General features: G+C 33.0%; 2 protein-coding genes and 1 pseudogene across 4 annotated transcripts in view; 2 read left to right on the top strand and 1 right to left on the bottom strand.

Moving 5' to 3' along the window:
• Positions 1–11,424, top strand: part of LOC148629868 (NFX1-type zinc finger-containing protein 1-like) — a 23,867-nt gene extending 12,443 nt beyond the window's left edge. For both annotated transcript variants that reach the window (XM_088558749.1, XM_088558760.1), the window contains 2 exons: positions 262–6,832; positions 8,168–11,424. In XM_088558749.1, coding sequence (XP_088414875.1) covers positions 289–6,832; positions 8,168–8,304 — 6,681 coding nt within the window. In that variant the 5' untranslated portion in view covers positions 262–288 and the 3' untranslated portion in view covers positions 8,305–11,424. The remainder of the gene's footprint in view (positions 1–261; positions 6,833–8,167) is intronic.
• On the bottom strand, positions 10,931–26,538 carry LOC148629870 (IQ motif and ankyrin repeat domain-containing protein 1-like). 2 transcript variants are annotated; one of them, XM_088558793.1, is made up of 14 exons: positions 26,264–26,538; positions 25,478–25,665; positions 25,000–25,164; positions 24,400–24,529; positions 22,908–23,032; positions 22,489–22,551; positions 20,821–20,960; positions 19,346–19,400; positions 18,737–18,829; positions 18,333–18,444; positions 17,927–18,023; positions 17,295–17,429; positions 16,879–17,007; positions 10,931–11,381 (listed from the first exon to the last, which is right to left on the bottom strand). In XM_088558793.1, the coding sequence occupies exons 1-14, from the start codon at positions 26,283–26,285 to the stop codon at positions 11,219–11,221; spliced, it is 1,617 nt and encodes a 538-aa protein (XP_088414919.1). In that variant the 5' UTR covers positions 26,286–26,538; the 3' UTR covers positions 10,931–11,218. The 2 variants fall into 2 exon arrangements, with proteins under 2 accessions (XP_088414919.1, XP_088414910.1); XM_088558784.1 differs by having other exon boundaries at positions 25,478–25,683; positions 26,264–26,537.
• On the top strand, positions 11,621–16,083 carry LOC148629871 (uncharacterized; annotated as a pseudogene).

Consider the following 26,538-nt stretch of genomic DNA (forward strand, 5'->3'; position numbering starts at 1 on the left):
TATTTCTGTTAGCTTAGGTTATAGCTTAAAATCAAGACAGATAACAATAAAGTTCAGTTGATGAACTGCTCCTTATGACAAATAGTATTAAAGGATTAAAGTTGAATAGAAAATTTTTCTTTGTGGTATTGATTTGAAAAAAAAAAACTTAAACAAACTTTTCGACCAGGTGAGCAAATCTGACTCTCTAAAGCGTTTAATTTTGTCTTTAAATTTCTTTTATCATGCTAACGGTCAGTATTAAAAATCGTTATGTTTCAGATAATTATCTCGGCATAGCAGCTAGAAATGGAAGAGAAGCACAAACATTCGAGATACAGACTAACAAAAGATGTATCATTGCAATCAAGCTTTTCAAGACAAGCAATTGATTATGGTGAAATAGACAACATTTTCTTATCTCAAACATATCTGGAAGACTGTTGTCAGTTAAACGTTAACAGAAGTGATGATCTGGATTTGATACAGCATAGCTCTGATTTTACCAAATTTTCATTAGAATCTATGTCTGCAATAAACAAAACGACAAAGAAAAATTCAGTCTTTTCAAGACTTGGACATAAAATAAGAGTTAATGACAATAAGAGCAAATGCTTAAATAATTCCTTAAAAACAAATCAAAACCAACTGAACCCCGAGACAAATTTATCAGACACCCGAAAAGAAACCGATACTTTGTATAATAGAAAGGAAATCAATACATCTAGTGCTTCTCCTTCACATGGAAACCTTTATGGAGACGATAAAAACGATTTTAGTTGCAAAAGACGTAACGACTTCATAGAAAATAGAGGAGAATCGACAAAGAAACTACGATCATATGATGATTATAACACACCAAAAGAAGGAACTCCATCTAGTAAAGATTGTTCGGGTAAAGGGTGTATTAATTCCAAGAACAATGTTCCACATTCATTTCTACGTCATGGTCGACAAAGCCACAAAGACAGAGGAAAAGAAGAAAAAGCTCGATCGCATCATAGAGAGCGATCTAAATCCCAAAATCGGACATTTTTTGAAACACAAAGAATAGGACGTACTCAACTACGACTCTCTAACGCACAGAATAGGACACGTTCGCGTTCTATTTCACGGAATAGAAGACGATCGTATTCCCGAAATAGGAAACGAACTTACCCACGATTTAATTCACAAGATAGGAGACATTCTATCTCACAGAAAAGGAGACGATTTGATATACGAGAAAGGAGTCGTTCGAACTCACGTTATAGAAGATGCTTTAACTCAAGTAATAGGAGACGTTCTTACTCACGGGAAAAGAAGCCTTTCCCATCCCAAACACAATATGATAACAAAGGAGCTTCGTCAATGGGTATAGAAGATGCTCATATAGGTGCCTCTAAAAGACAAGGGCCATCTTATCCGAAAGATAGATCGAAAAATGAGGCAAATTTATCAGATGTCCAAAATGAAACTAATATTTTGTACAGTAGAGAAGGAATAAATACATCTTATGGTTGTGCTTCTAGTGATCATTTCTATTTAAAACGAGAAGACAGTCGGGATTTAAGTACGCATTCATCTATTAGCCATGTACATGTTAAGGCAAGAGACGATAACTGTCAAAGACAAACCCCGACCATACCGCAATGGAGTAATAACAATACAAGCATACAATTGAATGAAGGGAGCACATTTGTAAGATCTCAGAACAGGCATTCTAACAAATTACCAAGAAGACGCGGCGATCAGAGGAATGGCTTGCAAACAGCTGAAGAAAGAATGAATCTTCAACTTTTAGACCAAATGGACCCCGATGGATTAGTCGTGTATCTCAATGCCTATAATGACGATTTAGACACCTTCCTGTGGAAAGAAAATGCTATTCCGAATTTACCTCTCTTTTTACAGATAATGAAAAAAGTTTGCAATCATAAATCAGAAAGCTTAGTCGATAAAGCGCTTAAACCGTTCATAGACAGAAAAACATTTTTTGCACGTAATGATGTGCAAGAACTAATTGCGAACATGCGTTTTCAATTTAAAAATGAAGATATTCAAATTACGATAAACCTTTTAGAACTGATGAAGCGCCTTTTCACCAGAAGCAGTAAATGCCAGACAAATGTGTTATTGCTCTTAGACTCTTTAGAGCGAAACATAGAAGAAAACATAATTGATGATACCATAAAAGGGGAAATAATTCAATTGATTGCATCGATAAGGAACAAAAGGTTTGAGAAGCAAGAAACAAAAAGATCAAGCAATCCTACGTTAACCATTCTACCTACTCTTCAGGAAATTGATTGTTTTGAGCATTTACAGGTCGAAAATAGTGGTCAAAATGAAATAGTTTACTTAAAGAGACTTTTCCAAGTCTATAGACAAGACTTTATTAAACCACTCTGCATTGGTTTAAAGCAGTTAAAGAACGACATAACCGCAGATCCAAGTTGTTTGCAGAGAAGATGGAGAAACGATAACATACGTGTCTTTAAAAACGTACAGTTTATTGTTAGATGTTGCAACGGACAGGATGGAATCACGTGGCAAATATATTTTGATATAGCGCAATATAGAAACGTGAACCTGAAAATTAGAAAGATTTTAATGTATGGATCTCTTGTTTGTCTTGTAAACACTGACTTTACGTGCATGCAGTATGCAACCGTGTCGTGTCGTGACCAATTAGAAAAAGGTATATTAGATATAAGAATAGACGTCGACAATAAAACTACCGAAAATATTTTTGAACAATCGGAAATCTTGTTGGTTGAGAGCCAAGCATTTTACCAAACATATTACCATACCCTAAATTCTATTAAAGAAATGTTTGAAGAAGTAAAGCAAGAGAGCAGTGCCCTACCTTTTGGGAAACAGCTTTTGTCGGTATCAGGTAAACAAGAAATGCCAGACTATTTCAAAACCGACATTTTCAAAAATAAAGGTTTTGATGTAAGGTGTTTATGTGAATTCGATGAAAAAAGTATTGACATATCCAAAGAAGGAAACTGGCCCGATCCTTCACTTCTGGGATTAGATGTTTCCCAATATGAAGCATTGATAACGTCAATGAAAAGTAAAATTGCTTTGATACAAGGCCCACCTGGTACAGGAAAAACAGTTGTTGGGTTAAAAATTGCTGAATTATTTCTACGAAATGAAAGTATTTGGAGAGAACGTACGGAAGAAAATAAAAAAGGCCCTATACTACTGTTGAGTTATACCAATCATGCTTTAGATCAGTTTTTGCTTGATATACTTGAAAGATTCCCAGGACAACAGGAAAATAACTTTGTTCGATTAGGTTCAAGATCTGAAGTTAAGGAATTAATGGAGATCAATTTGGCATACAAACGAAGAACTTGTTATACTTATAAAACAGTAACATGCAAAAACCGACATGGTCATACTTATTTTAAAACCAAACGAGAAGTCGAGAATGAAACAAATATAACTGCTGCTAAAGAACGCACTAAATTAAGGACAAGAATAAATGAGCATGATAAACTAAAGAAAATGAGACAAGAGTTATACACTGGAATAGTAGATTGCAATTGGCTTTATCGTATAGCAGCTGTAGTGAGTGACACTCATTACAATCAGTTAATACAGAAAGGATCATTTTCCAAGTGGCTGCAATTAACAACTACGGAATTTCACCACAATGAGCCCAAAGAAGATATAGATGACGACGATTTGTATGAATATATTGACGATGATGCCAATTATAATCCCCAGTCTGATGATAGCGACTTTGAGGATAGGACTAATGAAAACAACTTACGAGAAAAATTGTTAGGAAGGCATTTAGACCCTGAACATCTTGTTATGGAGGTCCCCGCTGATCTAAAAAAGCATTTAAAAGAGAATAAAGGAAACCGCACATACTTTTGGAATCATTTAAACGACAACCAGAAGATTTTTCTTGGCAATTTTATACGCGATACAATATATAAAACAGTGGCAATGCAAAGTGAGGAATTGAGTATTGTTAAGAATGTTTGGGATCTTAGTTTAGAAGATAGATGGCGACTTTATAAATATTGGATAAAGAAAGCCCTGATGCCGATAGATACTGAAATCTATAAATGTGAGGAAAGTTTTGAAAATGCACAGAAACGTTTCCTTGAAGTTCAACGTATAGCAGATGCGAAAATATTACAACAGGCTAAACTAATCGCATGTACTACAACAAGGGCAGCAAGAGACATCGAAATTTTAAGGAAAATATCCCCAAGTATAATTTTGATTGAAGAAGCAGCCGAAATTCCAGAGCATCATGTGATAGCAAGCCTCACTTCGTCTTGTCAACAGCTTATCATGATTGGAGACCATCAACAACTGAGGCCATCATATAATGATTATGAAACTGCAAAGAAGCACAAACTAGATATATCACTGTTTGAAAGGTTGATAAAAAATAATTTCCCATTCAGACGTTTGAAATATCAACACCGTATGAAACCTTGCTTTTCAAGACTTCTTGTTCCTCATATATACAAGACCTTGTTCGATGATGAGTCTGTTTTTGGTCGCAGTCATGTAAAAGGAATGAACAGTGACCTTTTTTTTATATCACACTGCGTGTACGAGGATTCTGATCGAGAAGAGCTATCCCGGAGTCACAAAAATTCGCATGAAGCAAATTACATAGCATATCTATACAAATACATCCGCTTGCAAGGATACAGTGCAAGTCAAATAACCATTTTGTCGACTTACCTCGACCAGGTGCGTTTGCTTCGTTCAACAATAAGCCCCATCGAAGAGTCATTAATAACGTCTAACTATTCTGACTACAGAATCAATCCGCAACATAATGGGAACAAACAAGTTAGAATTACTGCTGTAGACAACTTCCAGGGAGAAGAAAATGATATTATACTTCTTTCGTTGGTGAGAAGTAATGAAGGTTGTAGTATTGGGTACTTGTGGGAGGCAAACAGAATATGTGTAGCTTTATCCAGGGCAAAGATAGGACTATATGTAATAGGTAATTTCGACCAGTTAGCGGCGAAATCAAGTGTATGGGAAAATATCATCAAAGACGCAAAAGCCATTGGTTATGTTGGAAAAAGTATCAGTTTGTCATGCCAAAACCATAAAGCAATAACAACTATCAATAACTTAGCAGACTTTGAATTAGTTAAAGACGGAGGCTGCAATCAACCCTGCAAATTTAAACGAATCTGTGGTCATTATTGTTTGCGCAAATGTCATTCAAGTGACAAAGACCATAATGAAGCATGTACAAAGATGTGTATGGAATCTTGCAAAGACGGGCGTCATGAATGTTCAACCATTTGTCATTACCCATATAAATGTCAACCATGTAAACAAATGGTTGACAAGCAAATACCACTGTGTAAGCACATTGTAAATATGCCTTGTCACCTAGATCCAGAACACGCACGATGTAATCATAAATGCAACATGACTATAAGTTGTGGACATCAGTGCCAACGAAAGTGTTCGTTACCATGCACACCAGAAGAAGAATGCAACGAGTTAATAAAAACCAATGCTCTCTGTGGCCATGAAGTGCAAGTTGCGTGCCATACTAAGTATAACCCTCCTTGTCGAATAAAATGCGATGCCGAACTTAAATGTGGTCATAAATGTAAAGGAACATGCTCTGAATGTAGCCAAGGACGATTGCATATTCCCTGTCAAGAAAAATGTAAACGGGTACTTGTGTGTGGTCACATGTGTACTCGTAAATGCAATATGAAATGTCCGCCATGTGACAAGAAATGTGACAGAAAATGTTCTCATTATAGTAATATGGAGTGCAAAGAAGATTGTGAGAAGCTTTGCAGGGATTCATGCATTAAATGCCGTGAAAAATGCCAATGGCAATGTGGCAAACATTGTCCTAATAACCTAAAATGCGATCGCCTTTGCTATCAACCCTGTACAAGACCAAAATGTAACGAGCCTTGCTCTCGTAATTTGGATTGTGGACATAAATGTTCCGGCTTAAGGTGTGAAGGATGTAGCAAATTGCTGTGCAAATCATGCAATACTTCACTTACACAGATTATCTTCGGACACGAAGATGAGGACGATGCCACTTTTATCAAACTTGAAGATTGTAACTGCACATTTGAAGTACGAGACATGGACAAGTATGTCGAAATAACCCTTAAGAGTATACAAGAGGACGACATCCGACCTCTCAAATGTCCGAGATGTACTGTGACAATTACAAAGTCAATGCGATATACTAACGAGTTAAAGATAGTAAACAAACTAATCGAAGAAGTTTATCAGACTATTGTTGAAAAAGAGGGCGTATGCGTTAGTTCAAGAAGAAAACAGTTAAAATGTCATATGATCAAATCAGACATAGTAGAGGATCGCGAAAAACTTATAAAGGAAATTGATCGAATAAAGTCTATAGAAGAGCTCGGCCGGGCAACAGATAAATTTCAATTTCTTAGTGAGATTGCGCATTTGAAAGTTAAAACAAAACAGCTTCCTATGGTTTCAAGATCAATTAATGCTCGGATAAAACAGATGGAGAACTGGGTAGGGCTTCGAAGATATGCATATTCAGACCAGGAAATCGCAGAATTTGTTCTGGAGACACGACGTTCACATTTGATGATAGACATTCTTTCCATGCAAGATAAAGTTATGCGCTTGAATGATGAAAATATTCAACTACCAGAAATTATTTTCCAGCACCTTAAAAATCTTCAATCAGTCATTAAAATCGGACACGAAGAGATTTCTCATTTGAGAAAAGAAACTGATGAGATTTCCACAAGAATCTTAGGTCTAACTATTGAGGAGAAAAAGATGATAAAGAGAGCAATGGAAGCGGAGTTCAGGGGTTCCGGGCACTGGTATAGGTGTGTCAATGGTAAGTTATCTTAACTGCGTATTAATGAGCTTTGTTCAAAGTTCCTATATGAGTTTAGTGTAGGTAAAACAACCAAAACAAAGTTTTGTCCTTGAATCTACTGCTGCAATTGATAAAAAAATAATTACGAAACTGACCACACTAATGGTTAGAAATGCTTATTAAATTTGCCGTCCTTGAATAATTTGTTTTGAAAATCTGTAGTGTCTATTGTGATGGGTATTTCTCATATAGAATACCAAGTATTTATGCACTTTTTTCCTTGAACCGCTAAAAATTAATTGCTAAAAAGAAAAAGCTTTAAAAGGGATAGTGTTAGCCGTCACTTCAGTTCAAACGAAAATTGTTTTAAAATGAGTTTTAGTAGATTAAACTTTTTGAGAAGACATGAAACAGATGACTTGCATCGAAACAAAAATATAATTTTAAATAAAATAGATAGATTGTAGAACATACATTTATTATAATGTATCATGCTTAGAAACAGATGTAGTACAATCAATGCATTGATATCAGAGTAGAATGTACAGCTTTCCTTAAAAACTTCTTTTTCAGTGGTTCGAATTTTATTTTATTTTTTTGGTGATAAAACATACTATCACAATACTCTTAAATTGTGTTTTACGGCTGAATTTTTCATTTCCTTATACAATAACGTTTAAAAAAAGTTGGTAATAATTTTTCAATAAAACACTCACTCATGAATACAAACTCTGAAACCACTAATTTCCTTCATATAACAACTGTTCGAGACCACAATATTAAAGAATAAATACAGGCTTTAGCATACAATATTATGAAATAATCCATGTATTAAAGAACATGAGAAGTGTTTGATATACACAGCCAATAGTTATTGAACGTACATTTTTATGAGAATCACACGTTGCTCGATTCATATGATAATCATATGATAGTTTACATATGGTAGTCAAGTAATTATCATATAATTCATATTTGATTATATTTGCTTGCTAACATATGATAAATCATGTTTTTAAAATTGTAAAAAAAAACATGTCTTCCCATCACATGGTAATCATGCGTTGATCACATGTAAATTGCAACGTATGCTAATGATACCAGACTTGATTCATACGGTCATCATATTTTGTATGATTTTCATGTGTGGCAAGTTTGGTTATGTTTGTGTCATATATCTTAGCAAATGTTACTTTAAGTATATATCGATTTACACAATAGTGACATGTATTTGCCATTTATATCGAGGACACGCCCGTCTATGTCAGTTGCAAATTAAACAATTCTAACACATACCTTGCATTTGTGTTTGAAATGAAAATGTCGCCCGATACTTATTTATGTATTTAACAGGACATATTTACTCTATTGGTGAATGTGGAATGCCGATGGAACAGAGGAAATGCCCCGTGTGTGATTGTACCATTGGTGGACAAGGTCATCTACTGAACAATGATAATGATAGAGACCAGGAGATGGAAACTCTGTGAAAAATACACTCTAAAACATTTTATAACCTTTGAACAATAATCTTATTCAATAGGAGGGTATGAATGAAGTTATTTGCTGGAACCAACATATCAAAACCAGTGCAAAACACATAATTCGCTTTCACAGCGGTAGAAAAAAATGTTGTGTGTTTTTTTTTTTAGGATTAGTCGTTTAATTTCAGATTTGTGCGTTGAAAGAATATATCTTAAGAATATTATTTCATGAAATATGGAATTTTGTAATATCATATTTTCTAGAGTAGAGAATATTTTAATATATTAACCTTTTTAATTGATACTGTGAATATTTATGTAAATAGTTTGAATGAAGTATGAAATATGAGTTAAATTTCATGTGACTAATTTAAGAAAAAACCATTATTAGAAACAAACGTTCCATTTTACATGTTCGAGTTTGTCAATGTGTTTGCTGTAGGATGGGATGGTACATGTTTGAGTTTGTCAGTGTGTTTGCTGTAGGATGGGATGGTACATTTTTGTTTTTCACATCAGCTTTATGAGTTTAAATGATCTTTAATATTATTTTTATTATCTCGTTTTTTAAGTGCAAAATCGTAGACGTATAATTAGAATAACATTATAATGTTCTAACGTACAAATTAGTTTTGATTGTCAGTTTAATTAAATTTGTGTTGGTGTTGGTACAAATAGTAAACCAAAAATAATATTTATAGGAAAAACAAACGTGTATCTTAGTATTAAGTGTGTAAATAATGGGAATTCAAGTTATATTTATTCTTTGCTGTTTGTTTTTCATTGTGTACTTATTTGGTATTTTGTATTGTACAATTTGTATTTTTTTCGTCTGTTGTCCGTATGTATTTCTGTCGATTTATTCCATTTTGTGTGATATTTCTATTTCCACTGTTTAGTAATGTGTCCCAACTTTTTTGGTTCTAAGTGTTACGTCTCGTTTTCCTTTTCTATCTTCTTTATTCGGTTCGCTACATTGTGTATGTTTATTTTATTTAGCACGTCCATGTATTTGGATTTCGCAGTTTTGGAATTGTCCAATTTTTCACGCTTCGATATTATTTTTTTGCCAATTTGCCAATATTTTTTCTAGTGTGGTACTATATTCAATACTTAATAGATGACAAGATTCATTACCAACAAACATTTTAGTTGAATACTAAACGAAATAAACAAACCTTATCTATTCCATACAACAGTTCATTCTTTGAAATTTAATGGAAATGATTCTTAAATAATCATATTTGTGTCACTTCGACTATCATTCATATATTCCAACAGCTTTACTCTGTGAATGATAATCGTTTCAGTAATCATTGTTCGTTGGGGTTATTTGCAGTTAATGTTGTTAATGTTGTATATTTCTTAAATCGTAATAATGTAAAACCCGAGATAATTGCTTACTATTTTACAGAAAATTTCGACTTTTGAGTTATATAAACTACGCGTTAATTCATTTATAAATATATAAACAAAAAACAAAACGAAACTTTAGTGTTTTTACTCTAAATCTTGGCGAGATTTTAATTAATCTTAAAGCTAGGGCTAATTTTTACTTTGGAAGCAACTATTTGATCTCTATGGGGAGGGGCTAGAGTCAAATCTATATGAAAACGTAATTCGATAATGTATGGTTAAAAGGCAGGATGAAAGGAAAATAATAAGGATCGGTTTTGGAAACACTTTCATTGAAATGCTGATTGAAACAAATCGACTGTTTAAACTTAAACAAAGGTTACATGTATATAAACAACAATAAACAGAAGAATTTGGCACCCAAAAATCAAGGACAGGCTAGAATTAAAAATAAAAAGGAATGTCAGAAAAAATAATTGAGAAAACCCAGGGCACAAAATTTGATCCTAGACTCTCACCCCTAAAATTCAAATGGTGGTTTCATTAAAATGTTAAACCAAGCATGTGTTGCTTTTCATTGCATTGCACATTTATTCATTACAAATCAGCGGCATCTCATGTAGAAGAAACAATGAGTATAGTTTCATGTTGAACTTGACAGTAAATTAATAAGTTCAAGATCGTTGGTAAATGCAGTTGACGGACATTGTGCGGCTATCAAATATTCAAATACACTTCGGAACTACTGGGACATGGATTTAATTGATTGATTGATTATGGTTATAGAAATGACTACCAATACTTAAGTCTATGGGTGTCACTCGGTCGGGGATCGACCTCCTGCACTCGAGGCGAGCAAGCTATGTTGCCTAAACAAATGTCGACAGGTCAAACAATCCACGATTTTCACCATGGCCTTACGGCTTTTCTCATCATGTCCAAGGGTGTATTTCCCTTTGTTTGAAACCTCTGTATTACTTCTTTTGCCTTTGGCATATGTTTTGTACACACAAATTTGTATTGTCGACATTCAAAAGTAAAATATTCTTTCTAAAGTCATTTTTCTTTATAAAATATATAATAGAGAAAGGTATTTTGTTCACGTTTTTTATAGCTCCCCAAAAATCAGTGCTTTTACATTGTGATTTTCAAAAAATATTTCATTTATTTTCTTCAAGTTCTTTAACTGATATTGCAATAATAATATGTAATGAGGCCCTATAGTTGCTAATATTTGGGAAAAAACATTGAAATCAATGAAAAAAGCATTCACAAAAACATTTCAACGATTATTTACTTCAATGCAATGAACCTTTTCAAAATCGGATCCAATTCTTTAGATTCAGTTATGCATGGACGGTATTTCTTAGTTCAACAAGGGTACAACATAATATAAAGAAACCTGTGTAAATGATTGGTTTTAACTGATTCCCAGTTCAACAAAAGATCGTTTTGACAAATAAATCAACTTTTTCGATTTGACAATGAATTATAAAGCCATACTGGTCTGTGTAAATGAAACTTCGACTTGATTGACATAGCAATGTAAAACACCTCATGCAACCTAAGCAAGAGGTACGAAAATTCTTATTACGAAAGTTCTATCCGTTAATTCATTGGGCGGATGATGGTTAGTGGTAACAATGATAAACTTGAATTTGTCAACTTTGTTAAATTTGCTTCTCTGGAAGTCTGTTCCATCGCTATCCTTCACTAACTGTAGATAACTGTAAAGATAATTTCAATTAAGATTAAAAGAAATTGTTTTAATTGTGTTATTATTATGTATTGTGATATTATTTAAAATGTGTAAAAAGAGTATTATTATTATTATTATTATTATTATTATCATTTTGGTTTGGGTGATTCCGCGCTCTATAATTATTCATTTTTTTTTTAGTTCATAACAATTTTATATGCTCAACTAGAACAAACGGGATAGGACACAAGTTACTAAAACTTATGAAGTCTTCTCCCATGAATTACAATATTACACAGAGCATACTACAAGGATATACAGTAATGACATGCGCAAGAAAAAAAAATTGGGTAAATAAAATAACAACAAAAGATCAGTAAATATATATAGTTTGTGTGTGGACCCGACGCCTCCAAGTATTTTAAACAACGATGAAACGTTTCGATTTCTTGATAAATGTTAAAACTTCTTCTACAATTGCTACATTCATTTCGTTTGTAAGATCTTCATGCCCACAAGAGAATATTACTTTCTATTTCTATGGGTAGCCAATTCAGTTTATGATATTTTCGGATATCATTGTAGAAAGGACAGACAAAGAAAAAATGATTTACATCCTCATTTTTAGCACCACAATTACACGCTGGGCTAGATACTATGTTAGTTTTAGCAAGCTCTCCATTTAGAAACGAAGCCGAACACCGGAGTTGCGAGAGTATTATGCTAAGTTTTCGTGGGCCGTAAGAATAATATGAAGGTATAATTATTTTTGTGGATTTATCTTTTAGTGCTGCCTTGAATTTTGAAAGAGAGCCTAGATCGCGAACGGATAAGCCGAGTTTGTTCCATGCTTAAATAACAGATGGAATGAAAGATTCAGATGTTAATGACAGCCTACAGAATGGCTGTATTAAATCCTTGCCGTTATTCAAGGGATACGAAGTTAAACTTTGAACATCGGGGGGTACAAGGTTATTGAGATAGTTGGGTGCTTTATTATTGACAATGTTGTAAAATAAATGTAGTTTTCTTCGCTTTCTTCTTTCAGAGAGTGGCTCCGAGCCTGTTTCAGAGTACAAAAAATTCTGTTTTTGTAAATATTGGTAACCCTGTAACAACGGGCGGATGTATACTGTATAGAGTTTGGAAAGAGTATCCCTATTTAGCTTATATTTTAACTTTCTTAAAATGTTTAAATGCATATTAATACTTTTAACAATAGAATCTATTTGGTTGTTCCATTTACCATCTTCTGAAAAAGTTATTCCAAGATGTCTGTGACTGTGTGTTATCGGTATAATATTATCATTTAGGGAAATCAGATCCTTTCCTATTACCGTTTTGATATTTGCAGTACTATTACTAGAGTAACCTTAAGCGACATAGGACGATAATTTGAAGGTAATGCAGTATCTTGAATCGTGTTACGATGACAATGACTTTATAAACTATGTCGCTGATTTTGATTTGATATTTTTATGTGAGACTTTATTAAAAGATGATCAAACAATTGTCATTGAAGGTTTTTCGAATGTTGCTTACGTAAATAGAAAGAATAGTATAGGTCGAAGATCAGAAGGTGGTATAGCTGTTTACTGTAAACACAAATTACAAAACGGTATTGTTATTGAAAAAATATTAGATTATGGTATCATAGTGATTAAACTATGCAAATTGTTTTTTAATTATTCTGAAGATGTTTTTATTTGCTTTACATATATTCCATATGAAAGGTCAAACTATTATAATGTTTGTGATGAGAAAGAGAATTTGGTGTTTTCATATAAATCAAAAGGTTTAGTAATTGTTTGTGGTAATATGAATAGAAGAGTTGGTACTCTACCAGATGTATTAGAAAACGATAACTTAGATAGATTTATATCTGGTTTTGAATCTATTAGTGTCCCTTTAATCTCTTAGCGTAACGAGCGATAAAACTGTCAAAAAAACTGGTCGAAAACTGTTACAAATGTGTTACAACACTAGTCTTACAATCGCAAATGGTCGACTCGGCGATAATTCCACAAAAAACTTCACATTTTCTTCTAGTAACGGACAAAGTGTCGTTGATTATCTATTAATATCTCCGGTGGATTATACCCTCATTAGTGATATTAGTATTTTTGACTTTTCCGATCATGCTCCGTTTGAGTTTTCGTTGAATTTACCATCAGAATTTACACATACTTTACCTAATGTTCATAAATACCTTAAATGGGATGCGAGCAATAACAAGGCATTTTTACAATTACTTCCGCAACACATAGACGATATAATGGCGACCGCAAATAATATACGTTATGCATCCGATGTACACGAAGCAGTTCAAACACTAAGTAAACTAATATATGATTGCGCTTTTTCTGTTTGCGGTAAAACTGTTATAATGAACAATACACGTGCTTCGCGAAAGGACAATAATGATTGGTTCAACCAGGAATGTATGCGTCTACGGATGCTAACCGCAAACAGTTCGTAGCAACCAGAAACCGTTATTATGGTGTAAAAAGGAGGGCAAAAACTTTAATCGCAGAAAAGGTGTAGAACTTTGTGAACTCGCAAAAACTAATCCAAGAGAATTTTGGTCGGCTGTGAAACCGAGGCGCAAATTTAAGTGTCCGGTAGACAGTGACAACCTATTAAAACATTTTGAAAATATTCTTGGTGGTAATCCTCCCGATATTTGCGAGGAAGTGCTAAACCTACTGGAAAATGATCAGTTTTTAATGATATTCATACTGACTCACTTGATACCGAAATATCCGAAGACGAAGTTTTATCTGCGATTAAATGATTGAAAACTGGTAAAAGCGCTGGGAGCGACGAAATCATCGGTGAAATATTTCTATCGAATCCAAACTTTTTTGCTCCGTTCCTCAAGATACTGTTTAATCATATCTTCAATAATGGAATGTTTCCGGATTTGTGGACCGAGGGTATTGTGATACCAGTTCCCAAGAGTGGAGACCTCACTGATCCGAATAATTATCGGCCAATTATACTGGTTAGCATCATGTCAAAACTTTTTACTTCAATCTTAACCAACCGTTTGCTTACTTGGGATGAAGAGGAGGAGATACTGATAGACAATCAATTCGGTTTCCGAACGGGCCGTTCGACAATAGATGCTATATTTGTTTTACATGAGATAATTTCTCACGTTCTCCAAAACAAACAGAAATTATATAGTGTATTTGTCGACTTCCGCAAGGCTTTCGATAAGGTCTTGAGACGACTCCTGTGGTATAAACTTTTAAAATGTGGCTTGAGTAATAAATTCTTAACAATGATCAAAGCCGTCTATGCGTCTGTACGCTTGCGAATCCGGACAGAAAGAGGACTTTCCGATGCTTTTGACAATTTTCTGGGTGTAAAACAAGGGGAACCACTTTCTCTTTTATTCTTATTTTTCATAAATGACATCGCTAACGATATTCAAACAGCAGCAAATGATGCCATTGACTTAAATGGGTATTTGATATACTTAATTCTGTTCGCTGACGACACAGTCTTGTTTGCGAAATTGCTCGAAACTTTACAAGCTCTACTCGACAAACTTTCCGAATACTGCCGAAAATGGAATATATTTGTGAATTCTGACAAAACAAAAATTGTCGTTTTCCGAAATGGATGGCGACGGGTAGAAAATCGTTTTAATTTTGAAAGAAGCGAATTGGAAATAGTTGACTCCTATTTTACCTGGGAATGTTACTACATTACAATGGGAAGTTCGCTCACACACAGAAACGAGCGTCTCAGCAAGGAGGACGAGCGTTATCGTCTCTAACGAACTCGCTTAAAAACATATTTATCAATACAAATCGTAAGTGTTTCCTTTTCGACACTATGGCTAGCACATTTTTGAGTTACGTCTCAGATATTTTGGGTTTTCACAGAGCCGTTTTTGTCGATATGCATTAAAACAGTAGAAACGCTCCTATATCTTTTTTATATGGAGAACTAGGTCATTTACCCATGTTTATTGTACGAAAATTAAAGATAATTAAATATTGGTTACATTTGTTAAATGATAGACCTAATATAGTGTATAATGTTTACATTTTATTACTAAACGATGCAAATACTGGTAAAAGAAACTGGGCTTCAAATGTTCGTGATTTGTTGTTTGGCCTAGGTTTAAATTATATATGGTTGAACCAAGAAAACATAAAAGTATCATATGAGTACATCAAGTGTCGTATTGTATACCAATATTATCAAACTTGGAGTGCTAGTACTGCTGATAGCGAAAAACTCTGTCTATATATGTCTTACAAATATTGTTTTGAATTTGAACCATATCTGAATTATGATTTTGATACTTCTTTACAATGTAAGTTACGTAGTGGTACTTTGAAGCTACAGTTAGAGGTTGGTCGTTATGAAAATATAGAAAAAGTCAATCGTATTTGTAAATTTTGTAATATGAACTCCATTGAGAACGAATACCACTTTATATTAGTTTGTCCAGCATTTAGACCTTTTAGATCTCGTTTTTACCAAGATATTATTGCTCATGGCCAAATACCTATGAGCTTAAAACTTTGATTACTGCCAAATCTGACAATTTGACAAGAAAATTATGTTTGTATCTAAAAATAGCTTGGAAACATAGAACTGCATTGTTACAGCTGCTATAGTTAGTATCGTATTCAGCTTTGTTGTATATGTAATATATGTATTGTGCTATAGCAATCATGTTGCTTATGCAATAAATATTCATTCATTCATTCATTCATTCAGTATCCACCTTTTTAAATATAGGTATAACATGATCCACCTTCCAAGCAGTTGGATATCTGTGACTTTCAATTGACTTGTTAAATATTAAAGCAAGGGGCTTTGCTATTACCTCAGGAGATATTTTAAGCAGACGATGACTTATCTTGTCTGGTCCTGTAGCCTTACTTGGATTTAGTATTTTAATTATATCTATAATTTCACTTTTATAAATTTTCTGTTATATAGTTGTCAATATTTTTGTCAAAGTTTTCTTTGGCAACATTTTTCATATTGTTTACTTTATTTCTTTAATTTTTCCTTATCTATTTTTTTGTCTAGAAAACAAAATATTTTATCGTGTTTGTATTTCATTATGGAAATAACAAAATCATCGATAAATCTATTATAAAACTACTATGACTATGAACTTAAAACCTACGCTTTTTTAAGTGATGACATCAATCTTGTAGCAACATAACCCAGAAGCCTATTTGTTAGAATTCTAGCACATACAAAAAGTCTGCGTAGTTTCGGCAAGCGCTGGCATGACGTACATGTATGAGTAGTGATATGAACACTCCATACGCAGGTGCTAAAGGGATGTTGCCACAGATGAAAGGAACGCATCCTGAGACGGATATAGAAAACGTTTAAAATAGGAAGTGAAATTTTTAGATTCGTGTACTAACATGTACTGAAAAATTAAGATATCACAAAAAAAACTATCACAAGCCTTCATATGACTCAGATTTCATTTCAAAACTAAAGACCATACACAAAGGTCATATCATAATTATACTTACACTTCTTCATTAAGAATGCTTTTATCAAAAATCATGTCAAGTAAGCCTTCTAAAATACTGTCAAATTTCTTGGCACACCGTTTGAGCATGTCGACTTCCATCATATCAAGAACTAGAGGTTTTCCGTATCTGTTGAAAATAAATATAACATTTTAACATATAAGGCATCAAAACTCCCATCTACTAATAATTTCACTCGACAACAAGTAAGAACGCACTCTTTGTGTGGGATATAGATTGATGAGCTGTAGAATGTAGACGAAAATCAATCAATCAATATCTTTTTTTTTATTATTGTTAGAAGATGTGTTCATTCTAACGCCAATTGATTTAAGACAATTGTTAGAAACTAAACATTTTTCTTCTGGAGATTTTCCTAAACTGAGTCAAAATCCAGTGTAAATTAAATTACTTGCCTCAAAGCTTTAACTATTTCTTTACGTATGTGTTCGTGATCCATGTCTTTTGAATCTAATGCGTTGATATAACATGCTTCTCTGTATTTAAGATATATTGTAGCCTGGTTTGTTCCATCAATTATTATAGGCCACCTACAATCATACGAATTATAAAGTATAAAATTGTTTTATTCGTTATCTTCGTTCTGATATTGGACTAATTCATTTACTCTAAGAAGCACGTTTCATTTTAATGGAATCAGTTGTAAAATATCGGCAAAACAAACTAAGCGACAGCAGTGGAATGATTCAAATACGTGTAATCCCAAAACATGGCCGGAACTTGTCAAGTAATTCCATACTAATTATCAGATTAATTGTTGAAACCAGGACGAACAATGCTGTGATTTTGAATCATTAAATGAGTTCCTCTTTGATGTCAAATGCAACGTTGAATTTACTTTCTTTTTACAGTCAAATTATATATACAGTTATAATTAAATATACTCGTCCGTTAGTTTTATTGGCTAAAACAAGAATCGTACAAGGCATATTTTGATGAACTATCAGCGAAATATTCAATTTTGCGCAGGATTTAAAATGTTACTTGCATGACAAAAACAAAGACTTAAAAGTCTAGTAGTATGTACTTTTCTGATTTCTTAATTATATCATCTTCGTCCATTATGATTTTCTTCTCTAATTCTTTAACCATTAAATGCAATCCTGGTAAACGTTGAATGTCATCTAAAACAGAAAATGTTTTAAATGGGCAAGGCCAAATGTATACAATTCTTTGTTTAACTTTTCACCTTGTTCTAATTTCTTTCATACTTCCAAAATACAAAAAAAATCAGGACGCTTTGATAATCTGTGTTTATTTGGGAATACAAATTTGTATTATTTTAAGAATTATTCCTTTGAATGCATTTAAAATCTGTCATAAAAAAAACTTTCACATAGTTTTTGACGATGTGCCAAACATATGAAGTCAATGTTCACAAGAAAGAATTTAAGGATCATTACAATTGAAAATTACAGAAATGTTCACCTTACCATCATCTGCTTCCATATACAAAAGCTTAAGAATGATTTCTGTCAAATCTTCACCACATTCATCTATCTTTACTTTTAGTTTTTCTATTTCACTATTTAAATCTTGAATTCTCTAAAAACAAAATCCGTGTCATAAAAAAAAATTTACAATACTTTCAAAAAGGTAACAACTAGGAAATTTTATTATTAAAAGAGTGTCAAACTGACTGTAGAACTTGATTATTTCATATTAAAATACATGTAAGTTTTGTAGATATTAAAAAATAATAGTTAAAAACTTTTCAAAATTTCTCTAACATTCAGGAGCTTCGGTACATTGACTTTAGTCAGTCTAGATAAAACTATGGCTAAATGCATATGGCTTGTTAAGCATTTTTACGTAACCCATATAGCCATGAACGCACCTGTAAGATCTTTTGCTTTTTATTATATCCTATATTCATCGAATGTTCGTCCTCATAGATTTTCTTTTCAAGTTCAATATAAGCATCATTCAGCTAAAATTAGATATGGTTTTTTAAGTAGATTATTCAAACGGTATCTTTTATAATCAAACTTATGAAACAGAGAACACACGCTTTACAAAGTATCGTTTTGACTAGCTCTAAAACAAAAACTCGAGTCTGCCACTATTAATGCTAGAAATTTGTTTTAAATGTACATGCACAACTTTATCCATTTTAGTTACCTTTTCCATTCTGATATCAGTTTTGAAAACTTTAAAAAAAAGAAAACTCATGTCATTTAGCTTATATATATTTTTTTTCAGTTTCCATATAAGGTAATATATTTTATGTATATAGAATATTAGGGTGTATTGTCATAACTATACTTACCATAAAATTTTCTCGTTTAAATTTGGTATTTCATATGTTAAAGCTGGTCCATTATGACTTGCCTCAGCATTTTGTCAATCTTTCTTCAAATAATGTAACAAATTCTCGTGGTTTAAATTTTTGACAATGCCCGTTTGACAGTACTAAAAGAATGCCTTATATAAAATATATAAATACCTTAGATTGTAATTCGTCGTACTCGTGTCGTTTTTCTTCCACTTCACCTTTTACACTTAAATACAATATATATTAACTAAACAAAGTTTAAAAGTAATGTAAATGTAATATAAATACGTCTTATATTGACGTATTTAAGATTTCATTCGATTGTCGCTTTCCTTTTACAATAAAAGAATGTTCAAATAATAGCGCAATTAAATAAGTACCAATCCATATAAAAATGGTAGAGCAGATTCATGGTGCAGACAAACTCACCCGACAAACGAATATTTTTTTTCAGTTTATAGCTACATAATTCATGTTGTATTTTCACCAAATGATAGCCATTTCCGTGATCATATCTTTTTTAAAAGGAAAAACCATACATTCATCTCCAACATAAACAAAGCAAATTATGAACTGATTAACTCTTGCAAAGTGCATATTTCATACATAATCCACACAATTTTTATATCAAAAGTGCAACAGAAATAAAAGTGAATTTGGCGTTTTTTACATGCATGAATCACTTCCTGTCGAATATTTATGAAGATTGTTAATTAATAAATTTTCAACCCATAAAAAGACTTTTTTGATAAAAATATATTTACTCTAATTATATAAAACATTGTCACGTGACGTTTGTACATTCGTTTGGTCAAATTGTTATCACAAAGCAATTGCCTTCTGCACCTCCTGTTTTATAATAAAGATTCTATAGTCGAATTATTTGCCCTTTTTGAAATATACAAACTAAAATTGTGTTAAAAGTATGACCTAAAGGTTTATCTTTGCTCTAAAAGTAAAGTAAGCCTTTGGAAAGTCTTCGTTATGATAGACAAACCGATGAGCTCACACGACAAAAAATGTTGTTAATGCATACAGTGTAGTTTAATCAAAAGAATACACGACTAGACTACACACTAGATAATCAAATATCAAAGGAATACACGACTGGACTACACACTAGATACTCAAAGATCAAGGGAATGCACGACTTGACTACACACTAGATAATCAAAGATCAAAGGAATACACGACTGGACTACACACTAGATAATCAAAGATCAAAGGAATACACGACTGGACTACACACTAGATAATCAAATATCAAGGGAATACACGACTGGACTACACACTAGATAATCAAAGATCAAAGGAATACACGACTGGACTACGTACTAGATAATCAAAGATCAAAGGAATACACGACTGGACTACACACTAGATAATCAAATATCAAGGGAATACACGACTTGACTACACACTAGAAAATAAAAAAAATCAAGGGAATACACGATTAGACTACACAGTCTAAAATCAAAGGAACACAGGACTAGACTACACACTAGATAATCGAAAGATGACTGAATAAACAGAAAAAAGAATGACCCGATTCAATATAATAATTACATGACGGCTTCATCTAAATTATAAAATGTCTTTTCTATGAAACACAGAAACTATCAAAGTCTAATTCTGAGTTGACTCACATTTGGATTTCTGCTGCCTTCCTTGCTTTATCTTCTGTACGCAATTGTTCGTGTCTACTTTCGAATTCCTCAATCAATCTGTTTGTTTCTTTGATATCCCAATTTTGCATAAGTTCAACTACACTAGGAATAGTCGATACCTAAAATGAACAAAGTGTCTCATAATTCCATTAATTTGCACTAAAGGAAATCACATCAATTACAGTTAGCTTTCAAATGACTGTCTATAGAATATCTTCATTATGAAATAAAGCTGAATGAACCTCTTTGCGTGCGTAACCTTTTGTTAGAACTATTGAAAGAGTAATCAAGGGAACCAAGGTTATAGCGGTAATCAAAAGAATGCAATCCAGGGACAAAGACCAGACATGGGAAACAGACATACACAACAAAGAACATAAAGTAACTAAAATCATACATACAAAGTAACAAAAGCAAATGAGCAACTCGGACTCCACTAAAAACTGGGAGCATGGACCAGGTGCACCGGTAGGGTAAGCGTCCTCTGCTTTTCTAGAAACAACCGCCGAGTTGCTCATAAAAAGTCAAGTACGGGGTAGACAAACGAGGAAAGGAAAACTATAACCGTTGAATAAATCAGTTTTATGGTGCAGATGGATACACCATAACGATCCACGAGTTCATGATGACGACCATAAAACTTCTGTAGTGATAACTTCAATCTTGTAGCAACATAACCCTGTTCCAGAAGCCTATTTGTTAGTGTTCTAGCGCGATACAAAAAGTCTGCGTAGTTTCGGTAAGCTCTGGCATAATGTATGAGTTGTGATATGAACACTCCATACGTAGGTGCTGAAGGGATGTTGCCACAAATGAAAGGAAAGTTGACAATATTTAATGAAAAGTCATCACGTTTGTCGTAAAGTTTGGTTAATAGTTTTCCTTTACCATCGATTTCTAAGTGTAGGTCAAGATATAAGACTGACTTCACAGTGTCTGTAGTATCCTTTATCTCAAGTTCTTTGGGGTAGATGCGATGTATCAAATACCCGAAATTAGGATTGTTTAAAGATAATACGTCATCTATATAGTGAAACGTATGTGTATTTATTCCATTGGTAAAGACGGCAGTTTTGTTATAGTTTTTCTACCATGTTTTGATATACACGACGATCGTCAATGATGTCTCAAATTTAAAAGCTTCTTTCTACTTAGTATTTCTTTAACGTAAGTTGTGTATTTGTATTTTGAAATCAAATATCAAAATTTATAGACAAATTTAAGATCTTGATAATATTCAATACAAAGACAGCACCACCAAAGCTATCTCTAAGTCGTTTGATATTTATTTTGCGGACAAGATTTGTCTAGGTATGGTACCTTCTGGACTTCTAGTGTTGATGGCCATAATTGTATTTTAAGTTATGTTGACTACACAAAACACAACCGTCCTATCCCCCTGTAGGTATTCTCCACACATATACTACAGATGGGTATTACCATTGCAGTACCAGTTGCTCCAGTGCAGTGAAATATCTATTTTGCCATATTTATTTTGGACTTGATTTGATAATGAAACGGATTAGTGTTCGGTAATTTTGTTGATACCCTTACTTACAATTTTATTGAAGATAAATGATAATACAAACAAACTTATTGATTTATAAAAAGATAACCGTTGATTGAAACGCAATAAATAGAACTTACATATTTCGGAGTATTATTATCCATTGCATACATTCTTGGATCTGCACCGTATTCAAGAAGCACCTTTGATAGAACAATACTACCATATAATGTTTCATCTTATACATATAGCAAAATGTTTGTAATATTTAGTCTTCTGAGTTAGTAGACGAAAAATTAGGAGTTACTTAATTAGATTGATACAAATATAGGATAACAGGTACGTTTAAAGAAAAAAAAACTTAATGTAGCTGCAAAGTGGGTTAAACTGTTACTTCGAGATTTGTTTGCGTTAGTTTTTTTTTTGTTTTTTTTTTTGTTTTTTGTTTTTTTTGTTTTTTGTTTCTTTTTTTTTTTTTGGTCAATGGGCAGTTGTAAGGCTGAAAATAATACAAATGCTTATTTTAAATATACTCAAATATTCATAAAATGTCTCATACCTTGCAAACATCAGAATGGCCAGAAAAAGCAGCTCTGTACAAAGGTGTTCTCATGTATTGTCCCTGTGTATTTGGATCTGCTCCGTTATTTAGCAACAAACGTACTGTATCTATGTGTCCACCAGCTGATGTAAATTTCAAAAAATGAATTGTAATGATAAATTGCATAAAAGAAGTTTCAACATTTTTAATGATTTTTTTTTTTCGGAATTCGACAAGACAAATCAAAAACAAAAAATAACTAACACCTAAATATTAAAGAAATAATAGAGCAATTCAAACTCTTTTTTTTGCAGTTTACTCATATTTGGTTGTAATAATAATTTCTTGTTTTTCAATGTTTTTTTAGAAATGCAATAACAGTGCCAGTTCATATTTCCGGGTATTAAGTGTCGACTTTTGTATTCCATGTGTTTTTTTTTTTGTTTTTTTGTTTTTTGTTGATATTTAGTCAATTAATGATTTCAGTGGTTATGTGTTGGAATCTGTAAAAATCAGGCAAAATTATAAAAAAAAGATAATGAATCATACACGGAAAAAAAATACAAATTTAACAATGTGGGCACATAGTTTGTGGCCTGTTGAAGACGAGATTGACAGTTTGTTCGTCTCGGAAGTGTTAGAGGTAGTAGAAAAGCTTGTTTAAAATTACAATATAATGAGTTATATCCCATTGCAATGCACCTCATAAAATCAATACCTCGAATTATTAATACTTAAAAAGAAATAAATTCCATTTTTGCGTTGCAGATAACATTTTGAATAAGATTTCGTGGAAAAAGTAACACTTTTTAAAACAAGAGGCTCCCAGGAGCCTGAATCGCCCACCTAGTTAATGTTTTGCCTTTCAAGGGCAATAACTCCATCAAAATAATTTACGACAACTGTTGTAGACCACGTTTACTATAAACACGCGTTCCTATGTAATCAAATATGGTTAAACTGGGCTGTTGCAACTTAAATTTCACGCTAAGATTTTGAAAAGAAGACTATATATTTATAAGGTGTTCACATACACACATCTAAATAAGAGTCAATTAAGAGTAGAGAGGATAAAATAAACCAAATCATGTGATTCTTTAAAATTGAGACCAGCAAGTATCAATTAAGCCAGCAAGGAGAAAAGAGTTTATAGGCAAACCCTTTTTTATTTACCTGATGAGGGAGACAAACAGGGACAAAATAAGCCAAACCCCACTGCTCGCTATGAATAATTTAGCTTGCGTCTCTAACAGCGCTTAATTGTACCTCTGATTGAGTGCCAAGCGATTCAAACTTACTTGCAGTCAGTGACAAATGAACGTATTCAAGGCCTGTGGAATCGCACATGGTTTTGTTCGGTAGGATTATAAAGGATTTGAAATTAAATTGTACATAAAAGAGGTGACTCCGCTGCTTTTTAAAATAGAATATCGATGTAACGGTTATCTTGTGTTCTACCTTAAAACTGCCTGCGTCAAATAATGTCATGAAAGTCGGTGATTAATATTACCTGCCGCTTCTGATAATGGAGTATTTCCATGGGAATCTTTACAGTCTACAGTTGCCAGAAGATGCCTATCCCGCAAGTTCTTTCCTATAACACCGTGGTCAAGACCAGCTTTGTCGTCGGCTTTTCTAACCTTAAACAATAAAAAACATTATTTCATTCATTTCATTATTAACATACTTTTGAGCGTGGGTAATCAATGTTGACAGGAAAGAAAAGAAGGTTTACCCTTGCAATGCCTCTGAACCTAGCTTTCTGTTTTCCGTTGATCATCTAAATTCAATTTCATGCTTGTTCATAGGTGGGTCCAAGGCTCCCCCCATCCGGGTCGGACAAATTTAGTTGATTATATAGGAAATCACTGAGCCATGACATAGCCCCCCACCCCCTTTTGAGAATATCTGGATCCGCCTCTGTTGTTAGATTGAGATGTTACTAGTACCGGTAGATGTATTTCTTACTCCTTGTAATCTCTCTGCTTTGTTCCTTTATGTTTGTCTTTATTGTGTTCCAATAATATGCTGTTTCTCTCTTATGTTTGACTTTTATAGAACAAAGATCCAAAATCAGTAACTGTTGAAACAAATAATTCGTTTGCCTTACTTCGCTCAAAACGGACAATATTTCATCATTTTCTCCATCAAAGGCTGCTGACATCATTCTTTTCATTCTTTTCTTTTCTTTTTCTCTTTGTGCAATGAGTTTTCTTTGTTCCGCTTTTTCCTTCTCGGACCTTTCGCGTTCCGATCTTACAATCTTATCAAAAGCCTGAAAAATGAGCATATGCATATTTAATACCACGTGAAAAAAACTTTTTTTTTGTTTTCGTTTTTGTTTTTGTTTGTTTGTTTGTTTTTGTTTTCTTTTGTTTTGTTATGTTTTGTTGACTTGTTTGTTTTTTGTTGTTATGTTTCTACATGTACTTATTTGCGAACGCAACAATATATTATGAGCGAACATTGACCAGCTGCTCCGATATGGTAATTGACATGTTTTGTAGAGTCTTGAGATTATAGCTTTAGATCAATATTGCATTATTAACTAGTGTAGTGAACGTCATATTAAAATTAATAATACTTACAGCTTTTTCAAGTCTTTGCAAGTCCTCCTCCAACTTTTTCTTTCTTTCTCTGTATTTCTTCAGTTGCATCTGAGCTAAGTGCTGCCTGTACTTCGTCTGGATAATTCGTGCTGAGAACTCTTGTTTAGTCCATACCTTGTGCTTTGGGAGATCTAATGAATCTTTTACACTAGACGTTCTCCTATGGTCTGGAATGGCAATGCTTACTAAATCAGAAGATTTAACGAAATTAATAGCAGCCGAATAAGTATGAACCAACTTAAGATGATGGACTATCAAAAATGTTGTGCAACGTGTCTTGGGGATCTTTAATTAAATTTTTGCATCACCGATCTTGAATAAGGAAGATGTTATTAAAGCAGTTGCCTCTGATTTTGTATTTAGTTCATATCCAGGTTCGGTTTGCAATGTTTAATCATGCTTCTGTTGACTGTTGACAGTTTTAAATAATAGCGCTTTGCAGATTTGAAAAAAAAGATGATGGATACATGGTAAAAGTACATATTTTCAATATAATCTCAATTAAAACTCACTGATTCTTATGATGTCATTACTAATGAATGATTTTACAATTCGGACCACTGACATACTCATACTTTAAATAGGAGATAGCTCCAAATTATTATTATTTTTTTTGTTATTTTAAAGTAAGCGCAGATAGACGCAGAGATCAAAGTTCAAAATTCTAAGTGTGTTAAAATGAACACATATGACTCGGCCCACCAAAACATTAGGATCGTTATAGCTGTTCTATGACAAAATAAAACGTTATAGATAAAGACTTACCTGAACTCACGGATGACGACATTACTCGGCTTGGTCAAATAATGCTCCTATTACAAAGGAGGTGTCTTCTAATTATACAATTGGATTTTGTTTGCATTTATTCAGTGTGAACCTAAGTATATTCTGGCAACGAACTTTTGCGACGTACCAAGCCTTCATAAATCCGAAGTAATTAGCGAGACATGAAGTGGGTATTTTAATTCGATGTACATATATAATTATGTAAATACGAAAGTTTAAAAATGTCGTTCCTATTCAAGTAGAAAAACAATGAA

Source organism: Perna viridis, chromosome 1 (genome assembly GCF_037379345.1).
Source record: "Perna viridis isolate PV_CMFRI_1.1 ecotype Kerala chromosome 1, ASM3737934v1, whole genome shotgun sequence".
Taxonomy (NCBI): domain Eukaryota; kingdom Metazoa; phylum Mollusca; class Bivalvia; order Mytilida; family Mytilidae; genus Perna; species Perna viridis.